The sequence below is a fragment of the Elaeis guineensis genome, chromosome 10 (genome assembly GCF_000442705.2).
Source record: "Elaeis guineensis isolate ETL-2024a chromosome 10, EG11, whole genome shotgun sequence".
NCBI classification, from domain to species: Eukaryota; Viridiplantae; Streptophyta; class Magnoliopsida; order Arecales; family Arecaceae; genus Elaeis; species Elaeis guineensis.
The window spans coordinates 40,351,750-40,376,691 of record NC_026002.2 but is presented as its reverse complement, the minus strand read 5'-3'; the positions used below and the strand labels follow the sequence as shown (position 1 = coordinate 40,376,691).

The window sequence follows — 24,942 nt, the reverse complement described above, 5'->3', positions numbered from 1 at the left end:
GATATTTTTTTTTTCAAAAAAATTATAGCATCATGTGCAGATATTAAAGTATCCTGCATTGAAATTATGATTTTCTGCTTATTATGTCATAAAAAGAAAAAAAATATTTTTATTATTGAAAAATATTTTTTTTAATATTTTATAAAAATATAAAATTATAAATATTAAATATATATTAAAAATAATAATTATGTAATTCAATAAAAAAAATGGTGCGCCCCACCTTGAATTTTCTGCACCGCAGGCGGTGTATAAAGAATTTCTCCATCACCCACAACTGCCAACTACCCGTCCCCACTCCCCGCCATATCATTGGCTCACTCTCCTCCCCATCCTCCTCACGCCTATATAATCCCCTTCGGTTCCAACCATTTTCCTCCACCCCACTTGCCTATTGCCTAGCCTTTGAGAGACTTCCGTTTGTTAGCGAGAGTCTAGAAATCCCATACTACTAAGCCATGGCTCGCTCTGGTGCCCTCCTTGCCTTGGCAGCGGTGCTGGCCGTGCTGCTGGTGTCGGCGCCGCACGCGGCGAACGCCATCACCTGTGGTCAGGTGGCGTCGTCCGTGTCGGGATGCATCTCCTACGTCCGCAGCGGGGGTTCGATCCCCGCGAGCTGCTGCAGTGGAGTGAGGAGTCTCGCCGGGTCCGCAAAGACCACCGCCGACCGCCGGACAGTGTGCAACTGCCTCAAGAGCACGGCCGCCAGGATTTCCGGCATCAAGCCTGCCCTTGCTGCCGGCCTCCCTAGCAAGTGTGGCGTCAGAATCCCCTTCACCATCAGCCCCTCCACCGACTGCTCTAAGTAAGCATCCAAAACCACTACCAACCATACTTAATTACTGGCCCAGAACAACTATATATCATACTTCACTCAGCATCTTGCGAAAAATTATATGTAGGACTAGCTTGAAAGAAAGAACTCATCCATGGCTTAGATGATTCATTACTTGAGATGAGTATCGGAAGCAAGAATATATAGAATAATTAAAATGGAGTGGAATATATTTTTATATATTTTGATGAGGGGCTAACCATTTTTATGTCTTTTCCTTGGTTAATTTTGTATGCAGGGTGACTTGAGTTCTTCTTTGGAAGACCATCTCCCACGTAGCTACTAGAGTATATGCTACATAGTTGATCGTTGAGACTTGAGAATAAGGTGGTAGCTGTTCCACATCGTGGTTTGTGTGTGGGAGCTGTCTGCCAGCATGAGCTCTTGTGTTTTAGTATATATGTTTCATGTTATGAATATTCTGAGTGCCCGTATGTATTTGTGGTGATAGGGTTCGTTTTGTAGCACTCACGCATGATATATGAATATCAGCTACTTGTTTCTATGGCCTCTTATTTGAACGGATTGTGTGAGTACAACATCACGAAGTGGTCTTGATCAGTTGGTGCCCAGCTGGTCATATGAGCTCTCCGGACCACATATATATTCGACTTTCAAATGATGCAGGCACGAACATCCAATGAACGGCTTAATGGAACAGTCTATCGTTATATTCAGTACCAAATAAAATTAAGAAAAAGAAACTGCAAAAAGGAACATAGTCTGAGTTCGTGTAGATAACTGTGCATAAGATAGACACAACAATTAATATTGTAACAAGGACAGGAAGTAATTCTTTCTAGATCGTGAGCTCAGTTTTTATTTTTCTGAAGAGATAATTAGACAGGGTCTAATCACTTTCATCAAGGTAATGAAGCAAAGAAAGTAGAAATTATTAAAAAAAAAAATTGAAGATAACTAGCTAGAAGATAGAAGATGGAAAAACTAGCGGGAATGTAGAAAGGTCGACATCTGACCAGAACCAATGAGCTTCTCGCTTGCTGAAAGCAAAAACACTCCTACCAAAAAAAAGAAAAAGAAAAAGAAAGCAGAATACCTGGAACATGCGCAAGTCCATTCATGTCAAATTATGCCAAGGAGCGTCTTCTCACCATTAAATACCCGGTATTCTTTTATTGACTTATTCTACAGCATTTTATTGTAGATTAAGTATTAAAAAAAACAGAAAAAAAAATGCACAATACTAGGAACACATGCGAGTCCATTCATGTCAAATTATGACAATGAAGCAGCGTCTTTTCACCATTGAATATGTGATATTTTTTTATTGACTTAATGTTATGGCCCGGCCCATTGGGCCTTTAACCCAACTCAATACACAAACGGAAAAAAAAAAAAAAAAAAGAAGGAAAAATAGAGGAGAAGACTCCTGAAGGGAGTCTTCCTCCTCCTCTCACCGACTCCCAACCGGAGTCGGAAAGAGGCCCCCTCCGGCTCTATTTAAGGAGGGAATCCCTCCTCTCTCTCTCTCATCGGAGAACCTGAAGTCCATCGATGGCAATCGTCGGAAAATCATCACGGAAGATCGGCTCTGTGCCTGTCTAATTTTCATGCCGAAAAGCTTCGCCGGCATCGAAGGTGAGCCTCCTCTCCTTCCTCTCTTCTCCTCCTTTCTTTCCGTGCCCGTGTGCACGATTGCTGGCGTCTGGAGTCATCAGATTTTGTTGCGGAAGAAATCTCTATTTTTGCCCTCTTTTCTTCGATTTTCCAACACCGGTGGTCACCGCCGACCATCGGTTTGGTCCCTCCGGGCCATGGGATCGTCGTCCCCTTGTCGTCGGCCACCGCCATGCCGGCTGCGGCCTTTGGTTGGCCGAGCAAAGGAGGGGACCACACGTCCCCTGTTTCGGCCCAAGTTAAGCCTGGGAAGAAGAAAAGCAAAAGAAGAAGAAGAAGGAAAAAAAAAAAGAAAAAGAAAAAAGAAAGAAAAGAAAAAAAATAGAAGAAAAAAAATAAAAAAAATAATAAATAGACTCTCTCCTCTCTCTCTCCCTCTTCTTCTCTCTTTTCTTCTCTATCTAGAAATTTTTTTCTCTCTCTTAAGATTTTTTAAAATTTTGAGAAGAATGATGATGAATTTAAATGATCCTAGTGATGAATTTTTGATCTGTGATCGTCGGACGGTACACCGGCACCCATTTTGATCAGATCAGATATTTTTAGATTTTATTTTTTAAAATTTTATTAAATTATCCACATGATAATTTCAGCATGATTTGATTTGATCGATCGGATTTGTTGAATCATATCGTTTGAAGAGTCCAAGATGAATTTTTTCTCTCTTGAATTTTCTCTCTCTAAAATTATTTCTTCCTCTTGATCGATTTATCAATAAATTTTTTTTTTAATATTTCTGATCTGATGAAGAATCCTGATCTATGATTGTCGGGCAGCGTACTGGCACCCACCTTGATCAGATATAATATCTTTAGATTTTGTCACCCATGATTCTATTGAATTATCCATATGATAATTTCAGCATGATTTGATTAATTTATTTTGATCTGATCAATCGAATTTGCTGAACCATATCGTCTAATTAGTACATATTCATCTTCATAAATTTTTCTCTCTAGAATTGTATCTCTCTAAAAGTTTATTTTTTTAGAATTTATCAAGAGAAAAAAAAATTATTTTGATGAGTTTGAATAATTCTAGTGAAAGCATCCTGATCCATGATTGTTCGGTAGTATGCCAGCACCATGATCAGATCATGAATCCTTAGATTTGATCATCCATGATCCCGATCTAGCCATGACTTGATTAGATCATGTTGATTTCACCAATCGAGATATTGGACCAATCGTAATGATGGATTGTGTCACCTAATCAATTCGAATTATACCTCATAAATTCTCTCTCATCTGATTTTCTCTCTCTACTTGATTTTATGAAATCAATGAAGAAATCTCGGTCCTATCACTTCGAATCCGATTTGATCTGATAGTCAAACTTTGGATCGTTTATATCCTAATTAGATTTCGATTGGATGAAATTAGATGATCGGACCCAATTTAAACCGTTGAAATATGATATTCGTATTCTTTCTGATTATTGAATTTGATCTCATATAGGTATCATTGACACCTAATAATCGGATATTGTGATATAGTTTATGAACTGAAGAATTTTGAAAGAAAATTTATAGAATTATATGAATTTATTGGAATACGTTCGAGGTAAGTAATGTTTGACTTTTTCTAGATTTATCAATATATTATAATATATTTTTCTGATATGATTTGTGAAACGATGCATGAATTGGATGAATGATATTTTGTTATGAAAATATCTTATTTGAAATATTATGATGAAGCATGATTGAACAATTGATTTCATGATGAATTATATTGATTGATTTCGATACTACATGATTATATATTTTCTTATCGAAATTAGAATATGAAACATGATTTATGAAGAATTTTGATTTAAGAATAATATGAATTGACAACCTGACTATATAAAGGACCCCACCAATGGGGGCATATACGTTGGCAATTGATTTATCCTGAGGATTTATGTCGCCAGCGAGACCAGTAACATGTCGCCAGAGAGACCAGCGATAAACCGTCAGAGAGACCAGCGGTTTCAAAGAACTTTGCTGCCAGATGATTCGCAGCTTACCGCAAGAAGATACGCGGTGTTATGACCCTGCCAAAGGAAAAATATGGTCATAGCTCATGGTTGACGAAAATAATTAAAGAATAAAAAAATTAAAATCTCGAAAGAAACTCAAATTTTGAAAAAAAAATAAATTTGGCATGAACTATATTGCATAATCGAAATTGATTTTAAATTGATGAACTCTATATGCTTATTTTTTATAAATGATTATTTACTTAAATGCCTGATGAAATCTGTTGAAAGTGATCATTGCTTACTGGGCTGTCTAGCTCATTACCTTTTATTTTACTATTTTTACAGATATTGAGGAATTTAGATGATACAAGATATTAATGGAAGAGTGATCAAAAGCAGAATCTCCATACTTTTATTTTAGGTTGAAAGTCTTATTGAATTTGATGTAAGGCCTATGAATCATTGTTGAATTTATTGAGATATTAAAAAAAAAAATTAGATCATTATGTTTTGAATTTAAATTATTGACTAATTATTTCGCTGTTGTTTTAGGATAACATGATAAGATACCTTGCATGCTTATGGGAAGAATTTTCTATGAGTATGCGGCGGTTGCCATGATCGTCGATTCATAATCTCGAGTCGGGGGCATGATAATTAAAGTGGTATCAGAGCATTTATGGATGAACTAAGAGGTGTATAGAATTAGTGTCAGTGGATAGACACTAGGGACATTATGGTGTAGATTTTTGATGATTGTAGTGGAAGAAATCTTTATAATTTTTTATTAAATATTGAAATTATGTATGAAAAGATCACAAGAGATTATGACATATAGAGTTTAAAATATGATGAATGATCTATAGATCATGATATGATTAGTTAGATTTTGATCGAAAGTAATCATGAAAGGATTGACATGAAATTTTATTGTACATTGTGGTTATTAATTTGATCATTGGTTATTCAAGTGAATCGTAAGTTCAAATTTGATGTGAGAATAATACTATGATATTACTTCTAGTTAAAAAGTAGACTATTATTGGTAAGATAAAGATTTGATGATAAAATATTGTTCCATGATGGATTAAGAAAGTCTTTTATAATGCTTGATTGGAATATTTATCAAAATTGAACTTGGTATGTGGATCATATATAAAGTGGCATATTAAGATGAATGCATATTTGGAGATATTGCAAAGAAGTCTATTTGTTATTGATGAAATGGACTATAAGATTGTAGGATATTCATTGTACTGGAATCTTTAATCATCATCCTTAGATCTAAATAATAGATTTTATTGTGTCTCTTGGAGACTATATGATGTGTATAAAATTTTAATTTAAAGATTTCGTATCTAAGTTGATCAAGAGATTTTCTGATATTATTGTTGAGGTTGTTAATGAAAAAAATGATATCTTTAAATTAAGAAAAAAAGATCTAATTTATATTTATTTGAGATTATGGGACCTATGTGAATTTACAATTTAGAAATTTTAGATTTAGGAATTGATATGGAGTTCCTTTATTTTGGTTAATGAGGTTCCTGATTGAATCTATTAAGTGGGGATTTAATTTTTTTGAGACTTGTATAATTGTTATGAAAGGATACTTGATAGATATTAAAGATCCTGATGATAAAAATTTTAGAAAAGATAATGATTTGAAATTCTTATATGTTCTGATTATGTCCTAACTTAATGGACCATCGAAAGATTTTCTCATTGATTTGACTTATAAAAATTTTGATTTAAAATTTATCTAATTGAATCGATATAAAAATTAAGATTTGATTCATATTGATTATAGTAAATCTATATGATGGTTTTAAATATGATATTGCGCTCAAGAGTTAATCAAGATTATTATATACCAGTAAAAGTATGAATGAGAATCAGTAGTTAATCTTTGGCTTCAATTAAAATTTAAAATTTTAGATCTTTTCTATTGATAAGATAAAGAAATAATTTGATCAAAATTTTTTTTGATGAATCTAAAAAATTTTGATTGTTAGAACAGAGTGCGCAGTGGAAGCATGGTGATCTGGATTATTTTGAGTAAGTTAGAAATGTTGATTCTTTGAGTTAAAAAATTATGATAGATAACATGATTTGATACAAAAAAAATTTTATTGATATTAGAAAGAATAATATTTAAAAAAAATTTGGATATCCTTAATGTGATTTTTAAAAGTAGTGCTTCCACCTACTATGCTAAAAAAAATATATTTAGCATCTTAATTCTAGGATGAGTGGATTATTGATTTTTTATTTAAGATTTAGAATATTTAGAGATAAATTTTTTCTATCCTAGAATTGAATTTTATAATTCTCTATTTATTAGGAAGAATTTGAGATTGTTTATCAAATAATGATTTTGATCTTAGATTATTATACTCAAATATTTATCTCCAGAGTATAATAAAATTTAAAGTTTGAACTCTTTTGATCATTATTATTTCTTTGACTGAATGAAAAAGATTGAGGTTATCTATTGATATTGATGATTGTTCTACAAAAGGTGGATTGAAGTTATTTATAATTTAATCTGATAATGAATCGATTAATTAAAAATAGTTAATGTTTAGATAAAGAAATTGATATACTTACTTAGAATAGAGACATTAATTTTGATTATAAGAAAAAAATAGTTTTGATTTAGATCAACTTTTGAGTTATTGATTTTTTTTATGGAATGACTTAATGATAAAATTTGCTTTAAGAATTAGAATATTTAAGAGTTTGAGGATTTGAGTAAGAAATTTTGATGACTAAAAATAGTAGTTTTAATTCTAATCAACATCGGTGATATTAATCTTTTTCTATGAAATGATTTAATGATGAAGTTGCATCGAGAATTAAAATATCAAAAGTTTGAGAATGAGCTTGAAATGGTAAATCTTCAATCTTTGAAAGTACGAATAAAAAAAAATATTATTGAATTTTGATTGATTAGGATGTCATCATATGCTTCATAGAAGTATGTTTTTCTATCTTATGATGGGTTGATTAATTAAGAGCAGCTAGTATTTTGAAAAAAAAAATTCTTATTCAAAAAATTAAGATATTGATTTATTTCTATTTACAAGAGATAGGTTTGATTTTGATCTAGTCATGAGGTATTGAACAAATTATTTTATACGGAATAAGAGCATGATTTTAAAGTTTTAAAATATTAAAAATCTTTGAGATGTTGATTTTGATAATAAGAAATGAATGGTTCTGTTTCAGATCGATATTTAATGTATTGACTTTTTTCTTATAAAATGATATAAGAATGAATTTATATCAAGAATTAGAATATTGAAATATTTGAGGATGAGATTCAAGCAAGAAACTATGAAGACTCAAGCAAGAAAAATTTTGAGGATGAAATTTATTTTAGAGAGGAAGAATGTTATGGCCCAGCCCATTGGGCCTTCAACCTAGCCCAATACACAAACGAAAAAAAAAGAGGAAGGAAAAACAGTCCTCCTCTCACCAACTCCCAATCGGAGTCAGAAAGAGGCCCCCTCCGGCTCTATTTAAGGAGGGGATCCCTACTCTCTCTCTCTCATCGGAGAACCCGAAGTCCATCAACGGCAATCGTCAGAAAATCATCACGGAAGACCAGCTCTGTGCCCGTTTAATTTTCACGTCGAAAAGCTTCACCGGCATCGAAGATGAGCCTCCTCCCCTTCCTCTCTTCTCCTCCTTTCTTTCCGTTCCCGTGTGCACGATCATCGACGACCAGAGTCATCGGATTTCGTTGCGGAAGAAATCTCTATTTTTGCCCTCTTTTCTTTGATTTTCCAACACCGATGGTCACCACCGACCACCGGTTTGGTCCCTCCGGGCCATGGGATCCTCGTCCCCTTGTTGTCGGCCACCGCCATGCCAGCTACGGCCCTTGGTCGGCCGAGCAAAGGAGGGGACCACACCGTCCCCTGTTTCGGCCCAAGTTAAGCCTGGGAAGAAGAAAAGAAAAAGAAGAAGAAGAAGGAAAAGAAAAAAAAAAGAAAAAAAAAGGAAAAGAAAAAAAAAGAAGAAAAATAATAGAAAAATAATAAATAGACTCTCTCCTCTCTCTCTCCCTCTTCTTTTCTCTCTAAAATTTCTCTTTTTCTCTCTACTTTCTCTCTCTAGATTATTTCTCTCTCTTAAGATTTTTTAAAATTTTAAGAAGAATGATGATGAATTTAAATGATCCTAGTGATAGATTTTTGATTTGTGATCATCGGATGGTACACCGGCACCCACTTTGATCATCTGATATTTTTAGATTTTATTTTTTATAATTTTATTAAATTATCCACATGATAATTTCAGCATGATTGATCTAATCGATCGAATTTATTGAATCATATCGTCTGAAGAGTCCAAGATAAATTTTCTCTCTCTAAAATTATTTCTCCCTCTTGATCGATTTATCAATAAAATTTTTTTTTTAATATTTTTGATTTGATGAAGAATCCTGATCTATGATCGTCGGGCAGTGTACTAGCACCCACCTTGATCAGATCAAATATCTTTAAATTTTATCACCCATGATTCTATTGAATTATCCATATGGTAATTTCAGCATGATTTGATTAATTTATTTTGATCTGATCAATCGAATTTGTTGAACCGTATCGTCTAATTAGAACAGATTCATCTTCATGAATTTCTCTCTAGAATTATATCTCTCTAGAAGTTTATTTTTTTAGAATTTATCAAAAGAAAAAGAATTTTATTTTGATGAGTTTGAATGATTCTAGTGAAAGCATTCCGATCCATGATTGTCAAGTAGTATGCCAGCACCTTGATCAGACCATGAATCTTTAGATTTGATCATCCATGATCCCAATCTAGCCATGACTTAATTAGATCATGTTGATTTCACCAATCGAGATATTGGACCAATCGTAATGATGGATTGTGTCACCTAATCAATTCGAATTATACCTCATAAATTCTCTCTCATCTGATTTTCTCTCTCTACTTGATTTTATGAAATCAATGAAGAAATCTCGGTCCTATCACTTCGAATCCGATTTGATCTGATAGTCAAACTTTGGATCGTTTATATCTTAATTAGATTTCGATTAGATGAAATTAGATGATCGGACCCAATTTAAACCGTTGAAATATGATATTCGTATTCTTTCTGATTATTGAATTTGATCTCATATAGGTATCATTGACACCTAATAATCGGATATTGTGATATAGTTTATGAACTGAAGAATTTTGAAAGAAAATTTATAGAATTATGTGAATTTATTGGAATACGTTCGAGGTAAGTAATGTTTGACTTTTTCTAGATTTATCAATATATTATAATATATTTTTCTGATATGATTTGTGAAACGATGCATGAATTGGATGAATGATATTTTGTTATGAAAATATCTTATTTGAAATATTATGATGAAGCATGATTGAACAATTGATTTCATGATGAATTATATTGATTGATTTCGATACTACATGATTATATATTTTTTTATCGAAATTAGAATATGAAACATGATTTATGAAGAATTTTGATTTAAGAATAATATGAATTGACAACCTGACTATATAAAGGACCCCACCAATGGGGGCATATACGTTGGCAATTGATTTATCCTGAGGGTTTATGTCGCCAGCGAGACCAGTGACATGTCGCCAGAGAGACCAGCGACAAACCGTCAGATAGACCAACGGTTTCAAAGAACTTTGCTGCCAGATGATTCGCAGCTTACCGCAAGAAGATACGCAGTGTTATGACCCTGTCAAAGGAAAAATATGGTCATAGCTCATGGTTGACGAAAATAATTAAAGAATAAAAAAATTAAAATCTCGAAAGAAACTCGAATTTTGCAAAAAAAATAAATTTGGCATGAACTATATTGCATAATCGAAATTGATTTCAAATTGATGAACTCTATATGCTTATTTTCTATAAATAATTATTTACTTAAATGTCTGATGAAATCTGTTGAAAGTGATCATTGCTTACTGCGCTGTCTAACTCATTATCTCCTATTTTACTGTTTTTATAGATGTTGAGGAATTAAGATGATACAAGATATTAATGGAAGAGTGATCAAAAGCAGAGTCTCCATATTTTTATTTTAGGTTGAAAGTCTTATTGAATTTGATGTAAGGCCTATGAATCATTGTTGAATTTATTGAGATATTAAAGAAGAAATTTAGATCATTATATTTTAAATTTAAATTATTGACTAATTATTCCGCTGTTGTTTTAGGATAGCATGATAAAATATCTTATATGCTTATGGGAAGTATTTTCTATGAGTATGCGGCGGTTGTATGCTTGTGGGAAGAGTTTTCTATGAGTATGCGACGGTTGTCATGACTCTCGATTCATAATCTCGAATCGGAGACATGACACTTAGTCTACAATATTTGTTGTAGATTAAGGATGTACATCTACACGAGTGGGCAATGTTTCAACAATGTTAGTTTCTATAAACAATGGATCCCCCACTAAAAAGTCATCATTATTACCGTTTAACTTTTCATCTCTCGATCTGTTTAGCTTAAGCCACCTTATATTAATTCAACTGGTAGCTATTTGTTTATAATAAGAGAGATCCTGACCCTTAATTATATATCATAGCCAAGGGACACCGTAGGTCATTAAAACTGTTGTCATGATCATTGCAGCGAAATTGGCTTATTCTCTCTCAATCTGAAAAATTTTGAGCACGGATTCTCTGCAGTATCCATGGTACATCCATGCTCAAAAAATTATTATCAGATCATAAAAACATCATCGTTTGTCACATATTTCCCACCCATAAAATTTAAAATAAAAATTCTTCTCCATGCCTAACCCCCTCCTTCGATAGCTCCACCCCGATGCTTGCACCCCAGCCCTTGACCGCCTGCACCTCGCATCCCGATGTCCACGCCACCTCCGCCATGGGCCCCCGCCCTGATGCCTACACCCTAGCCCTCCAACTCGGCCCCCCGTCCTGATGCACCCCGCCCCCATCGTCCGCACTGCCCCCGTCTGCACCCCGATGCCCGACCACTTGCACTCCGGCCCCGTCATCCACGCTACCCCTGTCAGGGCCCCACCCCATCGCCGTCCAAGCTGCCCCCACCGTGGCTCCGCCCCTCCCCTCTCCTGGCTCCGACGCCACCAAACCGTCCTCTCTCTCCCCTCCTCTCCTCTTTTCTTTTTCCTCTCTCTGCTTCTGTTTTGTAATCTGTAGGGTGAGGGACATGCGATAGACAACGACGGTCCAATCATAATCTCTTTCATGACCGGACCGACTATAAAAATTTTATCCTAGATATAGGCGGTGCACAAAGAGATATCTCTGGTACAAATCAGGTTTAGTGGAACTCCTACTAGCTCTCACTTCTTTCTTCCCCAATCCATGACTACTTCTAAGTCCCAGTCTCTCGTCCAACCACGACCATGTCTCCACCTTCCCCACCGCTTCCTCCGCTCTGTCCCCGTCCAGTGACGCTTTCCTCCGCTGTCCGGCCGATTAAATTCTTGTGGGCTCCCTTGAAGCTAATTTGCTACTGTGCATGTGCTATCCCGAGTCTCCACTTGGTCATCGGCCTGTTTAACGAGTAGCACTGTTGTATTACCAGCATTAATCGGGACTATGCGTCTCACTTTATATATGACCTTATTGACGTGGCGTATCACTACTTGTTAGGACTGGACAGCTGGGTATCTTGGGTCCGACCAGGCAGTCGCCGCTGTGAAGCACTCGGTTTGGATCACGACATGAAAATACCAAAGAGAGTACGTATTGGTCATTATTCCAAAAGAAAATATGGACGTGGACGTTTACACCTTCTGGTGGTGGAACACAGGATTACCTGATCATATTTAAAAGCTTGATCTAGCAAATATTGCTGGAGTCTTTTTAATTGAAAAGACCAACAATATGGCGCAGATTATCTTCTTGGAGCACGTCCTTCTAAATAACCACTGGAAAGGAAAAGATGGAAATTGTTTTGTACAGTAACTACAGTATACAAACTGTGAAGCTAGCAAATTAAAATCTCATCAAAAAAAAAAATTATTAGAATATATTATTTAGATTTTTTTATTTTGTATAAATATCCAAAATTTCTCTAATATATAATCGACATGGCATTGAATACATAGTTGCATAAATCCTTATCAAAAAAAAAAAAAAAAAAATGAAATCAGCTATCATTATTTGCTTTCATTTTCATGTTCTGGTGACTTATGAGTGACCATAGCTACGGGACCAATTCTGTAGCCCTGTCATCTTATGTAGATAGTAGTAACTTGGTACCACTAGAAATTTGGTCTCTTGATCATTTGATGTCTCGTGTGACTGCAAATGCAACTGAGCAACAGCCAGACATTGATCAATCAGTGCTGGTTATATATGGACCCCCAAGTTCACACGATTCATCTTTCGAATAGGTCGAGTAAACTAAATTAGAAATTGATCCAAGATAGGGCGACCCATCTTTACATCGAACAACAGCAATGACAAGAGTTTATAAATAAACAAATTAAGATGCACTGGAAGACTTGCCTGAGGTTGGTATTCATGTTTAACAGCATAAAAGAGGCATAATAATCTAAAACCCGTATCAAAATTAAAGAGCAGAAAAAGAAAAAAAAAAAGAATATTGCAGCATAAATAACATTGGGAAGTCAAATTTAAGCCTAGACATAGAATTAATGTGCCAATTAAGTGATCTATATTGGATCAGATGCTGAGTTGGTAATTTCTCATTAGCTGTGATCTATATATCCAAAAATTTTTCGTGATCTGGCAACTCTAATGGTGCCTAACTTCACCGGATTAAGCAGGACACTGGCGTCACATTAATTTCCTATTAGACAAGCTGGTCCTTGGATGAAGATGGTTAGCGCTCCTAGTCCCAAACAAGGACACCCCAAATTTTGCTCGTCACAGTTCTCACTGCCAAAGTTTTGGCTGGTTCCATGTCCAAGTGGTTCCTCGTCAATGGCAGGGTTTTTCTATCGAGGTGTATTCAAAACCAAAATGTGGTATGACCCATCTGATAAAATATTAGTAAACCTTCCTCAAGCTTAGAGCATTATAACCAGTGACAGAGATACATGAATGAAAGTATTTTTGATCATGGAAGAGGAAATTAACAACATCCCCATCTAATAAATTTGATCAGCGGCTCAAATGATTTTAATAGCTATATATGTCCAAATTTCTGACCAAAGTTTAGCCGAAAAAATAGATTCCAAGCTACGACGACTAGTATTGTCTTCATATTTCAAGCTTCTTACAAAAATTCGTAAATCTTAGTGTCAAAACTTGCCATGAGCTCCATAGTTCTTGCGCGATTTCATCACGGTTCAAAGAACAGAAATGGCGACGTGCCCCTCCCCCACCCCAGCGCCCACAATAACTAAAAAAAATAAAAGAACGAAAGTGAGTAGGTGTTGCTGTCGCTGGAGAGAAGACACTGGTTATTGTGATCTCTCATGCCGGTCTCTTTGTTTTTTATTACGAAAATCAATGCATGCTCATCCTGTTTCTCGTATCATCCTTTGTCGGGAATTAAAGTAATTGATATATATTTTTATTTAAAGAAGAGTGCGGACCCTGCGGTGCACGTGCGACATTGTAGAATATAATTCATTCACAGCCAACCACCATCAGCAAAAATAGTTTTTGGAGAGAAATGAAATAATCAGGATGATGAATTTTATTGATTAGCGATCCAGCATATATACAAAATGCATACAATACCAAGGAAAAAAATCTGATCTTTCTAATACAATGCAAATAAAAAAGAAATAGGAGGAAAATCTGATCTTCCTAATACAATGCAAGCTAAGAAGATAATCACAACAAGAAAGATATGGAGGAAATATTTTCCTCTGGCCTTCTTAATATAATGCAAGCTAAGAAGATAATTAAACAAGAAAGATATGGAGAAAATAAAAAAAAATTACAGCTAGGTACATCATTCAAGTATAATAGAAAAATCAGAATCCCATCAATTACGCTAATACTCCCCCTCAAGTTAGTATATGGAGATTGACAATGCCCAACTTATGAAGTAGTATAGAGAAAACGGATGAAGTGAGACCTTTGTAAAGATGTCTGCCAATTGACTTGAAGTAAAGACATGACGTAGTAGAAGTTCTTTTGATTGAATCTGATCACGTACAAAATGACAATCAATTTCAGTATGTTTGATGCATTCATGAAAGACAGGATTATTTACAATATGCATAGCCACTTTGTTGTGACAACAAAGTAATATAACAGAGGCTGGGTGCACCACAAGAAAATCAAAAAGTAGCCGATGAAACTACAAAATTTCACTAGTACTAGTTGCCATGGCTCAATACTCAGCCACGGCGGATGACCGAGAGACAACAAATTACTTCTTTGAGCATCAAGAAATAGGAGTTCCTCCAAAAAAGATCAGATAACCAGTAGTAGAATGGCGTGTGTCTGGGCAACCTGCCCAGTCAGCGTCACAATAAGTCTGCAGAATGAGTGACCCAGTAGAGAGAAGAAGAATGCCTTGGCTAGGTGCTGATTTTATGTACCGGAATATACAGAGGGCCGCATCCCAATGAAGTTGCTTGGGATCTTGCATAAATTGTGTGAGAATATGAATAGAATAACAAATATCAGGCCTTGTTATGGTAAAGTAGAGTAATCATCCAACAAATCGATGGTACTGCGAGGGCCCCGATAGATATGGCCCTATAGTAGAAGATAAGTGGTGTCGGATCTCCTTAGAAGATGAACTGGGCCGACACCCCAACATCCCTGCTTCATCAAGAATATCCAAGGCATATTCACATTGACTCAAAACTATGCCAGATGGAGAACAAGCTACCTCAATCCCAAGAAAGTATTTGAGGGGACTAAGATCCTTAATGTGAAATTTGTCATTGAGGTAGCATTTAAGAGCAGTTATGTGACCTTTGTTATTCCTAGCAATAATCACATCATCAACATAAATCAAAACTGCTATAAATGAGTTACTCTGATGGGAAGTAAATAAGTAATAGTCTGCCTTGGATTGAAGAAATTCATGCTGAATGAGCACTATAGTAAACTTTTGGTGCCAATTATGAGAACCCTGTTTAAGGCCATATAAGGATTTGCGAAGGCGACAAACCTTATTATCCCCTAAGCGTGCATAACCATGAGGTATTTTCATATATACCTCCTCATGAAGGTCCCTATGCAAAAAAGTATTATTAACATCAAGTTGATGTAACTCCCAATTCCATACTACTGCTACAGCCAAGAGATGACATACGGTTACAAGTTTTGCCATAGGTGCAAAGATCTCATGGTAGTCCAAGCCCTCAATTTGAGTGTACCCCTTCACAACTAATCGAGCCTTATAGCGCTCGATGCTCCCATCGAATTTATACTTTACCTTGTAAACCCACTTGGAGTCAATGGCTCGCTTTCCAGGCAGGAGAGGTTCAATAGTCCAAGTTCCATTATTCTCAAGTGCTTCAATTTCACGATTCATGGCCTTATGCCAATGCTCATGTTTGATGGCCTGAAGATAAGTATATGACTCATCTATAGAAGTGATTGCTACTAAGAAAGCAGAGTGAGCAGCAGATAATCTATCATGGGATAAATGTGAAGAGACAGGATACACTATACTTGAGTTAGCCGAAGGTGTGGAGCTACGTGATGGGGCAAGAGAGCTGGGCAATGTGCAAATGAAGTCTTGATACCATTGTGGCATTGTTCGATCTCGATGTGGTCGAGTTGAAACTTTCTCTGAAATACTGGGTGCTTGGGCTGATGAGCTGATTTCACTTGTTAGACTCTCTGGTGCGCCTAATAACATGGAGACAGATTCTTCAAGGAGGTCTGTGCCTATTGCTCCTGAATCTGGAGTGGTCCACTGCATGGAAGGTGTATAGACTGTATCATTTGGACTCATCTGACTTGGTGGTCCAGGAGATTGCTCATATGAGTTTTCATTATCATTTAAAAAAAATGGGCTATTCAACATGCCATAATTTTCAGTAGTTGCGCTCTCTTTACTCCCAGTAATAGCAAATGGAAATATGTTCTCACAAAAGACTACATCTTGAGATGTAAAAATTTGCTTACTAGCCAGATCATACATGTAATACCCAGTCCTAATATGTACAAGCCCACCAAGATTAGGCCCATCAAGCCCACTTGAAAAAAAAAAAATCTGGAAGAAGACTCCATCTTCCTCCCCTTGCCTGATTAGGAGAGGGTCTTCTAGGGCAAATAAGAACCTTAGAAAGAGCCTTATAAAACCCTTCATTTCTATTCTATGGCCGGTCATGACGAGCACTAATTTCTCCCTCTTCTTTCTCTCAAATTTTTCTGTTGAAGCCAACTACTTCCTCTTTGTGTTTGCCTCAAATCCTTATCGGAGACCTCATCGGAGATGGAGGTATGCCTCAGCCCTTCGTCCTCTCTTCCTTCCCTTCCTTCCCATGGCATTACGCACCCCGTCGGCCATCGGGTTCATCAAAAATCTCATAAAAATAAAAATTCTATTTTTCTCTATTTTTAATGAGCCTTCTCCCTCTCTTTTTCGACCACCAGTGCCACCGCCCATGGTGCCGCACCCATGGGTCATGACCTCTACCTTCCTATTTTTCTTCTATGAAGGTTTGACCCTCGATGATCGGTCGGTAATCAGAAAAATCAAAGAAAAAGGGGCGGATCTCCTATTTTTCTGAAATTCTTCACTCGATTTTCTTGCAGTTCGGGTCTGGCCGCCGGTCGTCCCTTATTCTGCCGCCGTTGGCTATCTATTACCACCACCTATCGTCGATTTTTCGACCACCAGCCACTAAGAATCACTGCTTCTTCCTCCTCTGTACCATGAAGGAAGAAGGGGAAGAGGATGCACGGGTCTTCTATTCCCAAAGAAAAAAGAAGAAAAAAAAATGGAAGGAAAAAAGAGAGAGAAAAATTTTCTCTCTTCCCTCTATCCCTTCTCTCTGAGTTTGAGTCTCCAATTTCTCTCTCTAAAAAGCTCACTTTCTCTCTTTACTTTCTCTCTCTAAAATTTTCTCTCTCTTCATGAATTTTCTCTCTCTAAAAGTCTTATGAATCAGTAGAGGGTCCAGATATTTAGACAAATCTCAATCTTGATTGATCCTAGAAGAGATCCTGGATTTATATTATTAAGATCATTTATCTATAATTTCTTCATATATGATTTTTATGTTTCATCATGGTTATGTAAAGATGTGACTATCTGCATAAGATGTTGAGCAAAATATCTTATTTTTGAAATTTATGAATCAAAGAGTTCATATTTTTTATACTTGAATTAATCACCGATAGAGATAAGAATCTCTATACATGATCACTATTATATATACTACTTTTATTGTTGGATTTGTACCGTTAGTTTTATGTTGTTAAACTCATGTTGATGGATTTATCGTATTTGAAATACCATTAATAATTAATTTTCAACGTGAATGTCTTATGTGTGGAATATATATATATATATATCAATGATTGTGATGATATGATTATATGGATATGATATATCTATTTTGATTACACTATAAATTAAAATAGATTCGATGAAATTAATATATAATAATTAAATAAAAAAAATATAGTTTGGACTAGTCTCATTATATGGAACAGTCCACTAGAAGCTTATGCCTGGGATAGTCTGCTAGGAGCTTATCTCTGGGACAGTCTCCACGAGCTTATACGTGGATCAGTTGATCAGGAGCTCATGCTTGAGACAGCCCACCAGGAGCTTATACCTGAAACAGTCCTCTTAAATTTTTATACATAGGACAGTCAGTCAGGAGCTCATGTCTGGGATAGCCTTGATGGGCTTATGAGTAAAAAATTGATCGAATAGAGACTGAGGTATAGTCTTAGTTAGTTCAAAGCTAGAAAGAAAAAGATTAAAGATTATGTGATTATAAAAAAAGAAATAAAAGACAAAATATAAAACAATACTGAATAAAAATATTTCATCTGTTAACATATGATGATCTCTTTTGATAAGACAGATAATTTATGGATGTTTGCAGTATTCTAGATATTGAATATAAGATTTATATTTTATTATTTATTCTTATTTTTAGATTATATTATTATATTGGTGTGATATACAAAATTTTTATTGGACTGTAAAGCTCACACCACTTCATTTTTTTTCTTCTCTGAATTGCAGGATGCTCATAATTTGCTATGGTATGGATTTGCAAGTGAGCGAATGCATAGATAAAGTATCATTGATATCTGATCAGAGGATTGAAGAAATTTAATTTATAATTATGTAAGTTTTACTAATTATTATTGAAATTAGACATGATGGATGTTGAGGTTGTATTATTTTAGACCTTGCATATTCTTTAGGGCTTGTCCTAAGGAGTGTGCGGCCATCACGTATCCGATCTGGGTGTTGGGTTTGGAGCATGATAGAATGGTATTAGAGTTTATGTTTAAGATTACTAGAGACTGATATAAGCTATATCAAAACTTTGAGTTAAAATAATTGGAGTATGGTGGAAGAATATCAAACCTTAGATTATGACCACTAAGGATGGAGACGTAAGTGGTATCAAAGCAATAAATTATGATCCTAATTGGTTGAAGATTATTTAGTAAATCTCAAAAAATTGGATAAATTTAATTCTGAGTGCACAGCATAAGTGTGGTGAATTAAGCAAAAATATTATGATAGAGGATTTCAATTTCATTTTCTTAATAAAAAAAGGTTATCTTAGAGTATGAAGACAAGATGAAAGTTTGTACCCTTAAAATTTTGACTTGCAGCATCCTAATTTCGAGAACGAAATTTTTTTTAAGGGGGGTAGAATGTAATACCTGATCTTAATATGTATAAGCCCACCAAAATTAGGCCCACCAAGCCCACTTGAAAAAAAAAATCTGAAAGAAGACTCCCAACGGGAGTTTTCTTCTTCCTCCCCTTGCCCAATTAAGAGAGCATCTCCTAGGGCAAATAAGAATATTAGGAAGAGCCCTATAAAACCATTTCTTTCTTCTCCATGGTTGGCCACAATGAGCACCAATTTCTCCCTCTTGTTTCTCTTGAATTTTTTCGTTGAAGCCACCGACGTCTTCTTTGTGTTTGCCTTAAATTCTCATCAGAGACCTTATCAGAGATGAAGATATGCCCCGACTTTCCTTCCTCTCTTCCTTCCTTTCCTTCCCATGGCATTATGCACCCCCATCGACCATCGAGTTTATCAAAAATCTCATAAAAATAAAAATTTTATTTTTCTCTATTTTGAACGAGCCTTCTCTCTTCCTTTTTTGGCCACCAACGTCGCCGCCAATGGCGCTGCACCTATGGGTCATAACCCCTACCTTCCTACTTTCCTTCTCTGGAGGTTTGGCCCTCGATGATTGGCTGATAATCGAGAAAATCAAAGAAAAAGGAGTGGATCCCCTATTTTTTTGAAATTCTTCACTCGATTTTCTTGCCGTGCGAGTCTGACCACCGACCATCCCTTGTTCCACCATCGTCGGCCATTTATTATCGCCATCTATCATCAATTTTTCGGCCACCAGCCATCAAGAATTACCACTTCTTCCTCCTCTGTACCATGAAGGAAGAAGGAGAAGAGGATGCGTGGGTCCTTTGTTCCTGTGGGAAAAAAAAGAAAGAAAAAAAAGCAAAAGAGGAAGGAAAAAGAGAGAGAGAGAAATTCTCTCTCTTCCCTCAATATCTTCTCTTTGAGTTTGAGACTCTACTTTCTCTCTCTAAAAAGTTCACTTTCTCTCTCTATTTTTTTTCTCTAGAATTTTTTCTCTCTTCATGGATTTTCTCTCTAAAAGTCTTATGGATCAGTGGAGGGTCCAGATATTTAGACAAATCTTAATTTTGATTGATCCTAGGAGAGATCCTGGATTTATGTTATTAGGATCGTTTACCCGTAATTTCTTCATATATGATTTTTATGTTTGATCATGGTCATATAGAGCTGCAACTATCTGCATAAGATGTCGAGCGAAATATTTTATTTTTGAAATTCATGAATTAAAGAGTTCATAATTTCTATACTTAGATCAATCACCGATAGAGATAAGAATCTCTATACATGATCACCATTATATATACTATTTTTATTGTTAGATTTGTATCGTTGGTTTTATGTTGTTGAACTTATGTTGATGAATTTATCGTATTTGAGATATCATTAATTATTAATTTTCAGTGTGAATGTCTTATGTGTGGAATATATATATATATATCAGTGATTGATGATATGCTTATATGGATATGACATATCTATTTTGATCATACTGTAAATTAGAATGAATTTGGTGAAATCAACATGTAATAATTAAATAAAAAAAATATAGTTTGGACTAGCCTTGTCATGTAGAATAGCCCACCAGGAGCTTATGTTTGGGATAGCTTGCCCAGAGTTTATACCTAGAACAGCCTTCATGGGCTTATACGTGGATCAGCCAGTTAGGAGCTCATGTCTGGGACAGTCTACTAGGAGCTTATGCCTGGGACAGTCTCCATGGGCTTTCATACGTGAGACAGCCAGCCAAGAGCTCATGCTTGGGATAGCTTTGATAGGCTTATGAGTAGAAATTCGATCGGATAGAGACTGAGGCATAGTCTTAGTTAGTCTAAAATCAGAAAGAAAAATGTTAAAGATCATGTAATTATGAAAAGAGAAATAAAAGACAAGACATAAAACTAATGCTGAATAAAAATATTTCATCTGTTAGTATATGATGATGCATTTCTTTTGATAAGACAGATAATTTATAAATATTTGTAGTATTCTGAATATTGAACATAAAATTTATATTTTATTATTTATTCTTATTTTTAGATTATATTATTATATTAGTATGATATGTAAAATTCTTACTGGACTGCAAAGCTCACACTTTATTTTTTTTCCTTCTCAGATTGCAGGATGCTCATAATTTGCTATGGTATGGATTTGCGAGTGAGTGGATGCATAGGTAGAGTGTCATTGATACCTGATTAGAGGATTGAAAGAATTTAATTTGTAACTATACAAGTTTTACTAATTATTATTGAAATTAGACATGATGGATGTTGAGATTGTAATGAATTATTTTAGGCCTTGCATATTCTTTAGGGCTTGTCCTAAGGAGTGTGCGGCTATCATGTATCCGATCTGCATGTTGAGTTTGGGACGTGACAATACATCTGATACCTCCTTTGCCCAAGGGGATATCCCATAAAAATACACTTAATAGAATGGGGCCCAAATTTGTCTTTATGGGAGAGTGTAATTGAGCATAACATAAACACCCGAAGACTCTTAAATGGTCATATTTAGGAGGTTGACCAAACAACACCTCATATGGAGATTTGTTGGATAGAACACATGTGGGCAACAAATTAATGAGGTAGGCTGCAGTAAGAATGCATTGCCTCTAAAATTCAATAGGTAAGTTGGCCTGAAAGTGTAAGGCTCCAGCCACCTCTAACAAATGCCTATATTTTCTTTCAATCCTCCTATTCTGTTGAGGTGTGTAAGTATAAGAGATTTGTTGTTGGATCCCAAACTGCATCATATAATCAAGCATTGCCCATGACTTAAATTCTTGACTATTGTCACTTCGAATACACTTAACTTGTGTGCCAAATTGAGTGTGCACCATATTGCAAAAAAGTTTCAAATATCGGTATACTTGTGACTTAAATTGCATTAAATAAATCCAAGTGCATCGAGAAAAGTCATCAACTATGGACAAAAATAATGTGCCTCTGAATGTGAAGGAGTAGCATATGGGCCCCAAATATCACAATGAATTAAATCAAACAAGCTGCGGCTGTATTATGACTAATAGGAAATATAGGTCTAGTTTGTTTGGCATGATGATATGAATCACAAACTAGTTTATCACTACCAACAATCTTATTAGATAAACTGAGAATGAAGGATAAACAATCCAATGGAGAGTGTCCCAACCGCATATGCCAAATATGAGATGACTGCCCATGTCATGCCACATCCCTAGAGACTACCGCTTGCCCAAAATCTAGATAATATAGCCCATCATGCTGCCTACCCACTCCAATCGGCCTCCTCGAGTGTAGGTCCTACAAAATACAAAAATTTAGATACAAAAATTCAGATACAAAAATCTAGATAATATAGCCCATCATGCTGCCTACCCACTCCACTCCAATCGCCCGGGCCGCGCGCCCGCCCGGGCCGCGCGCCCGCCCGGGCCGCGCGCCCGCCCGGGCCGCGTGCCCGACTGGGCCGCCCGCCCGCGTAGGTCGCGCGTCCCGCACGCCGTCGCCTGCGGCCACGCTGCTGCCGCCCGCCGTCGGTCTCCGGTGATCCTCCGCCACCTCGAATCTCGTGCCGACTTCAAAAGCTCGTATCTCCTCCATCTGAACTCCGTTTCAGGTGATCTTGGTCTCGTTAGACTCCGTTTTTTGCCGCGAACCTCACTGTGGGCTCAAGTGGGCTGAATCTCGAGGTATCAAATTCTAACAGTACCCCAGTTCTCAACCACACAAATCTCAAAAAAAATATATATATAAATTTTGGAGCCAGCATGTGCTCTGCACGTGCTAGGCTGCGGGCAGAGAGTTTGGAACTGAAAGAATTCATGGAGTTCTTCTCCCAATCAAATCCAAAAATCATCTAGAAAACCTGATTGAAATCGAATTGAAACTCTCCCGAGTTAAGGTCTATTTAAAGACCTCAATCTCAACAGTTTGTTTCTCACAAAAATCATCGATTAATCATTGAGTTTCTTCCCTTCTTTCGTCTTATTTGCCGACGGATTAATCTTCTTGTGGCCGTCGAAAATTGAGTCAAATCAAATCCAAATTAGGTAAAATCTCTTCTATTTTATTCTGTCAATCTTTTAGAAGTTTTTATCTTAAATTTTACTGAGTTTTCTACTGAAAAATCTCTTCAAAAATCCTTATTTTTCGAATCCCCTATTTTTGTCTTTATTCTTGATTTGCCGTCACCGTGGGCCGCTGTCGGTCACCGGATTCGACCGCTCAATGTCATCGGGGACTACCCCACCGGTCGGAGGGGTGGTCGGCTAGGGGGAGGCCTCTTAGTTCGAGAACAAGAGGGAGGAAGACCTCCCTATTCCGTGAAGAAAGAAGAGGAACAGATGAGAGGGACGCGAGTTCCCTCTCCCGTGAAAGAAAAAAAAAAGAAAAAGAAAAAAAAAGAAAAAGAGAAAAGAAAAAAAAAAAATAAATAAATAAATAAATAATAAAATAAAAAATGAGAGAGAGTTTCTCTCTCTTCTTTCAGTCTGAACCCTTATTTTCTCTCTCTAGAATTGGACTTTCTCTCTACTTTTTCTCTATAAAATTTTCTCTCTCTAGATTATTTTCCTCTCTTGATGGATTTCTCTCTCCAAAGTTATTCCTCTAGAATTAGCATAGTGAAAGGCTTCATTTTGATGATTTTGATCGAATTTAGGGAAGAGTCTGATTTTAAGTGAGATTTTGATTTTGGATTTGTTTAGATTTAATTTTAAATTAAAATTAATATAAAAATATAATTTTGGATAATAGACACTGAAGAATCTCCTAGAAGTTAGTCGATCTATTCATTCAGTGCTCCGTGAAAGGTAAGTAATGAACCATTTTCTCGAGATATTTCATATTTATTCTGAAAATAAATAATTATTCTCTGAAATTATGCATGATTTATGAAATTATGTTTTGAAAGAAAAGTGCTTTTGAAATATTATGGTACGTCGATTATGCACATGTTCAGTGAAAAATTATGATATATTATGATACAAATTATTTTGATACAAATCGGATTTATGCTCTCAGTCTAACTATATTTCAGTGGGCCCCGCCAATGGGGATTATACGTTGGTACTCAGTGGACCCTGCTAGTGAGGGTTGTGCGCTGGTGTTTGTGGACCCTGCCAGTGAGGGTTGTGCGCTGGTATTCAGTGGACCCCATCAATGGGGGTTAAACGTTGGTCATAGTCGAGGCTGTTGTGTTATGAGTGTTTTGAATCGAATCGAATTTATGATTATATTATATATGAATATTTAAAAATATTGGATTTGTATTAAATCAGTATGAAATATATTTTTATGTTTATTTGCAATATTATTGGAAATTATATAATATCTAAAATATCTAGTTGAGATATTTGTTAATTACTGGGCTGTCTAGCTCATTACCTTTCTTTCTATTTTTCATATTCAGATAATTAATTTCGAGCATGGGAAGAAATATTGGGACAGAGCTTTTAGAGGTGAGATTTAGCATTGTCAACTTCATTGAACTTAGATCTATTATTTTATTGTTAGTAAAATTTAATTGGATGTAAGATATTTATTTTAATTACTTGAATTAAAGTTAAAAAATAATTATTTGAATTTATTCCGCTGTGATGCATTGATATCGTGATGAGATGCCTTGCATGCTTATGGAGAGAGTTCTTCATAAGTATGCGGCGGTTGCCGCGACCTCCTGCTCGCGATCTCGGGCTGGAGGTGTGACAATTAATATGGTATCAGAGCATAAGTGGATAAATTATGACACATAGAATTAG

At 35.8% G+C, this 24,942-nt stretch overlaps 1 protein-coding gene across 1 annotated transcript; it reads left to right on the top strand.

The window, feature by feature from the left end:
- The first annotated feature begins 372 nt into the window (after window positions 1-372).
- On the top strand, window positions 373-1,338 carry LOC105052291 (non-specific lipid-transfer protein 1). The gene is made up of 2 exons (XM_010933056.3): window positions 373-805; window positions 1,074-1,338. Exons 1-2 carry the CDS (start codon window positions 459-461, stop codon window positions 1,081-1,083), a joined length of 357 nt encoding a protein of 118 aa, XP_010931358.1. The 5' UTR covers window positions 373-458; the 3' UTR covers window positions 1,084-1,338.
- Window positions 1,339-24,942: the final 23,604 nt, after the last annotated feature.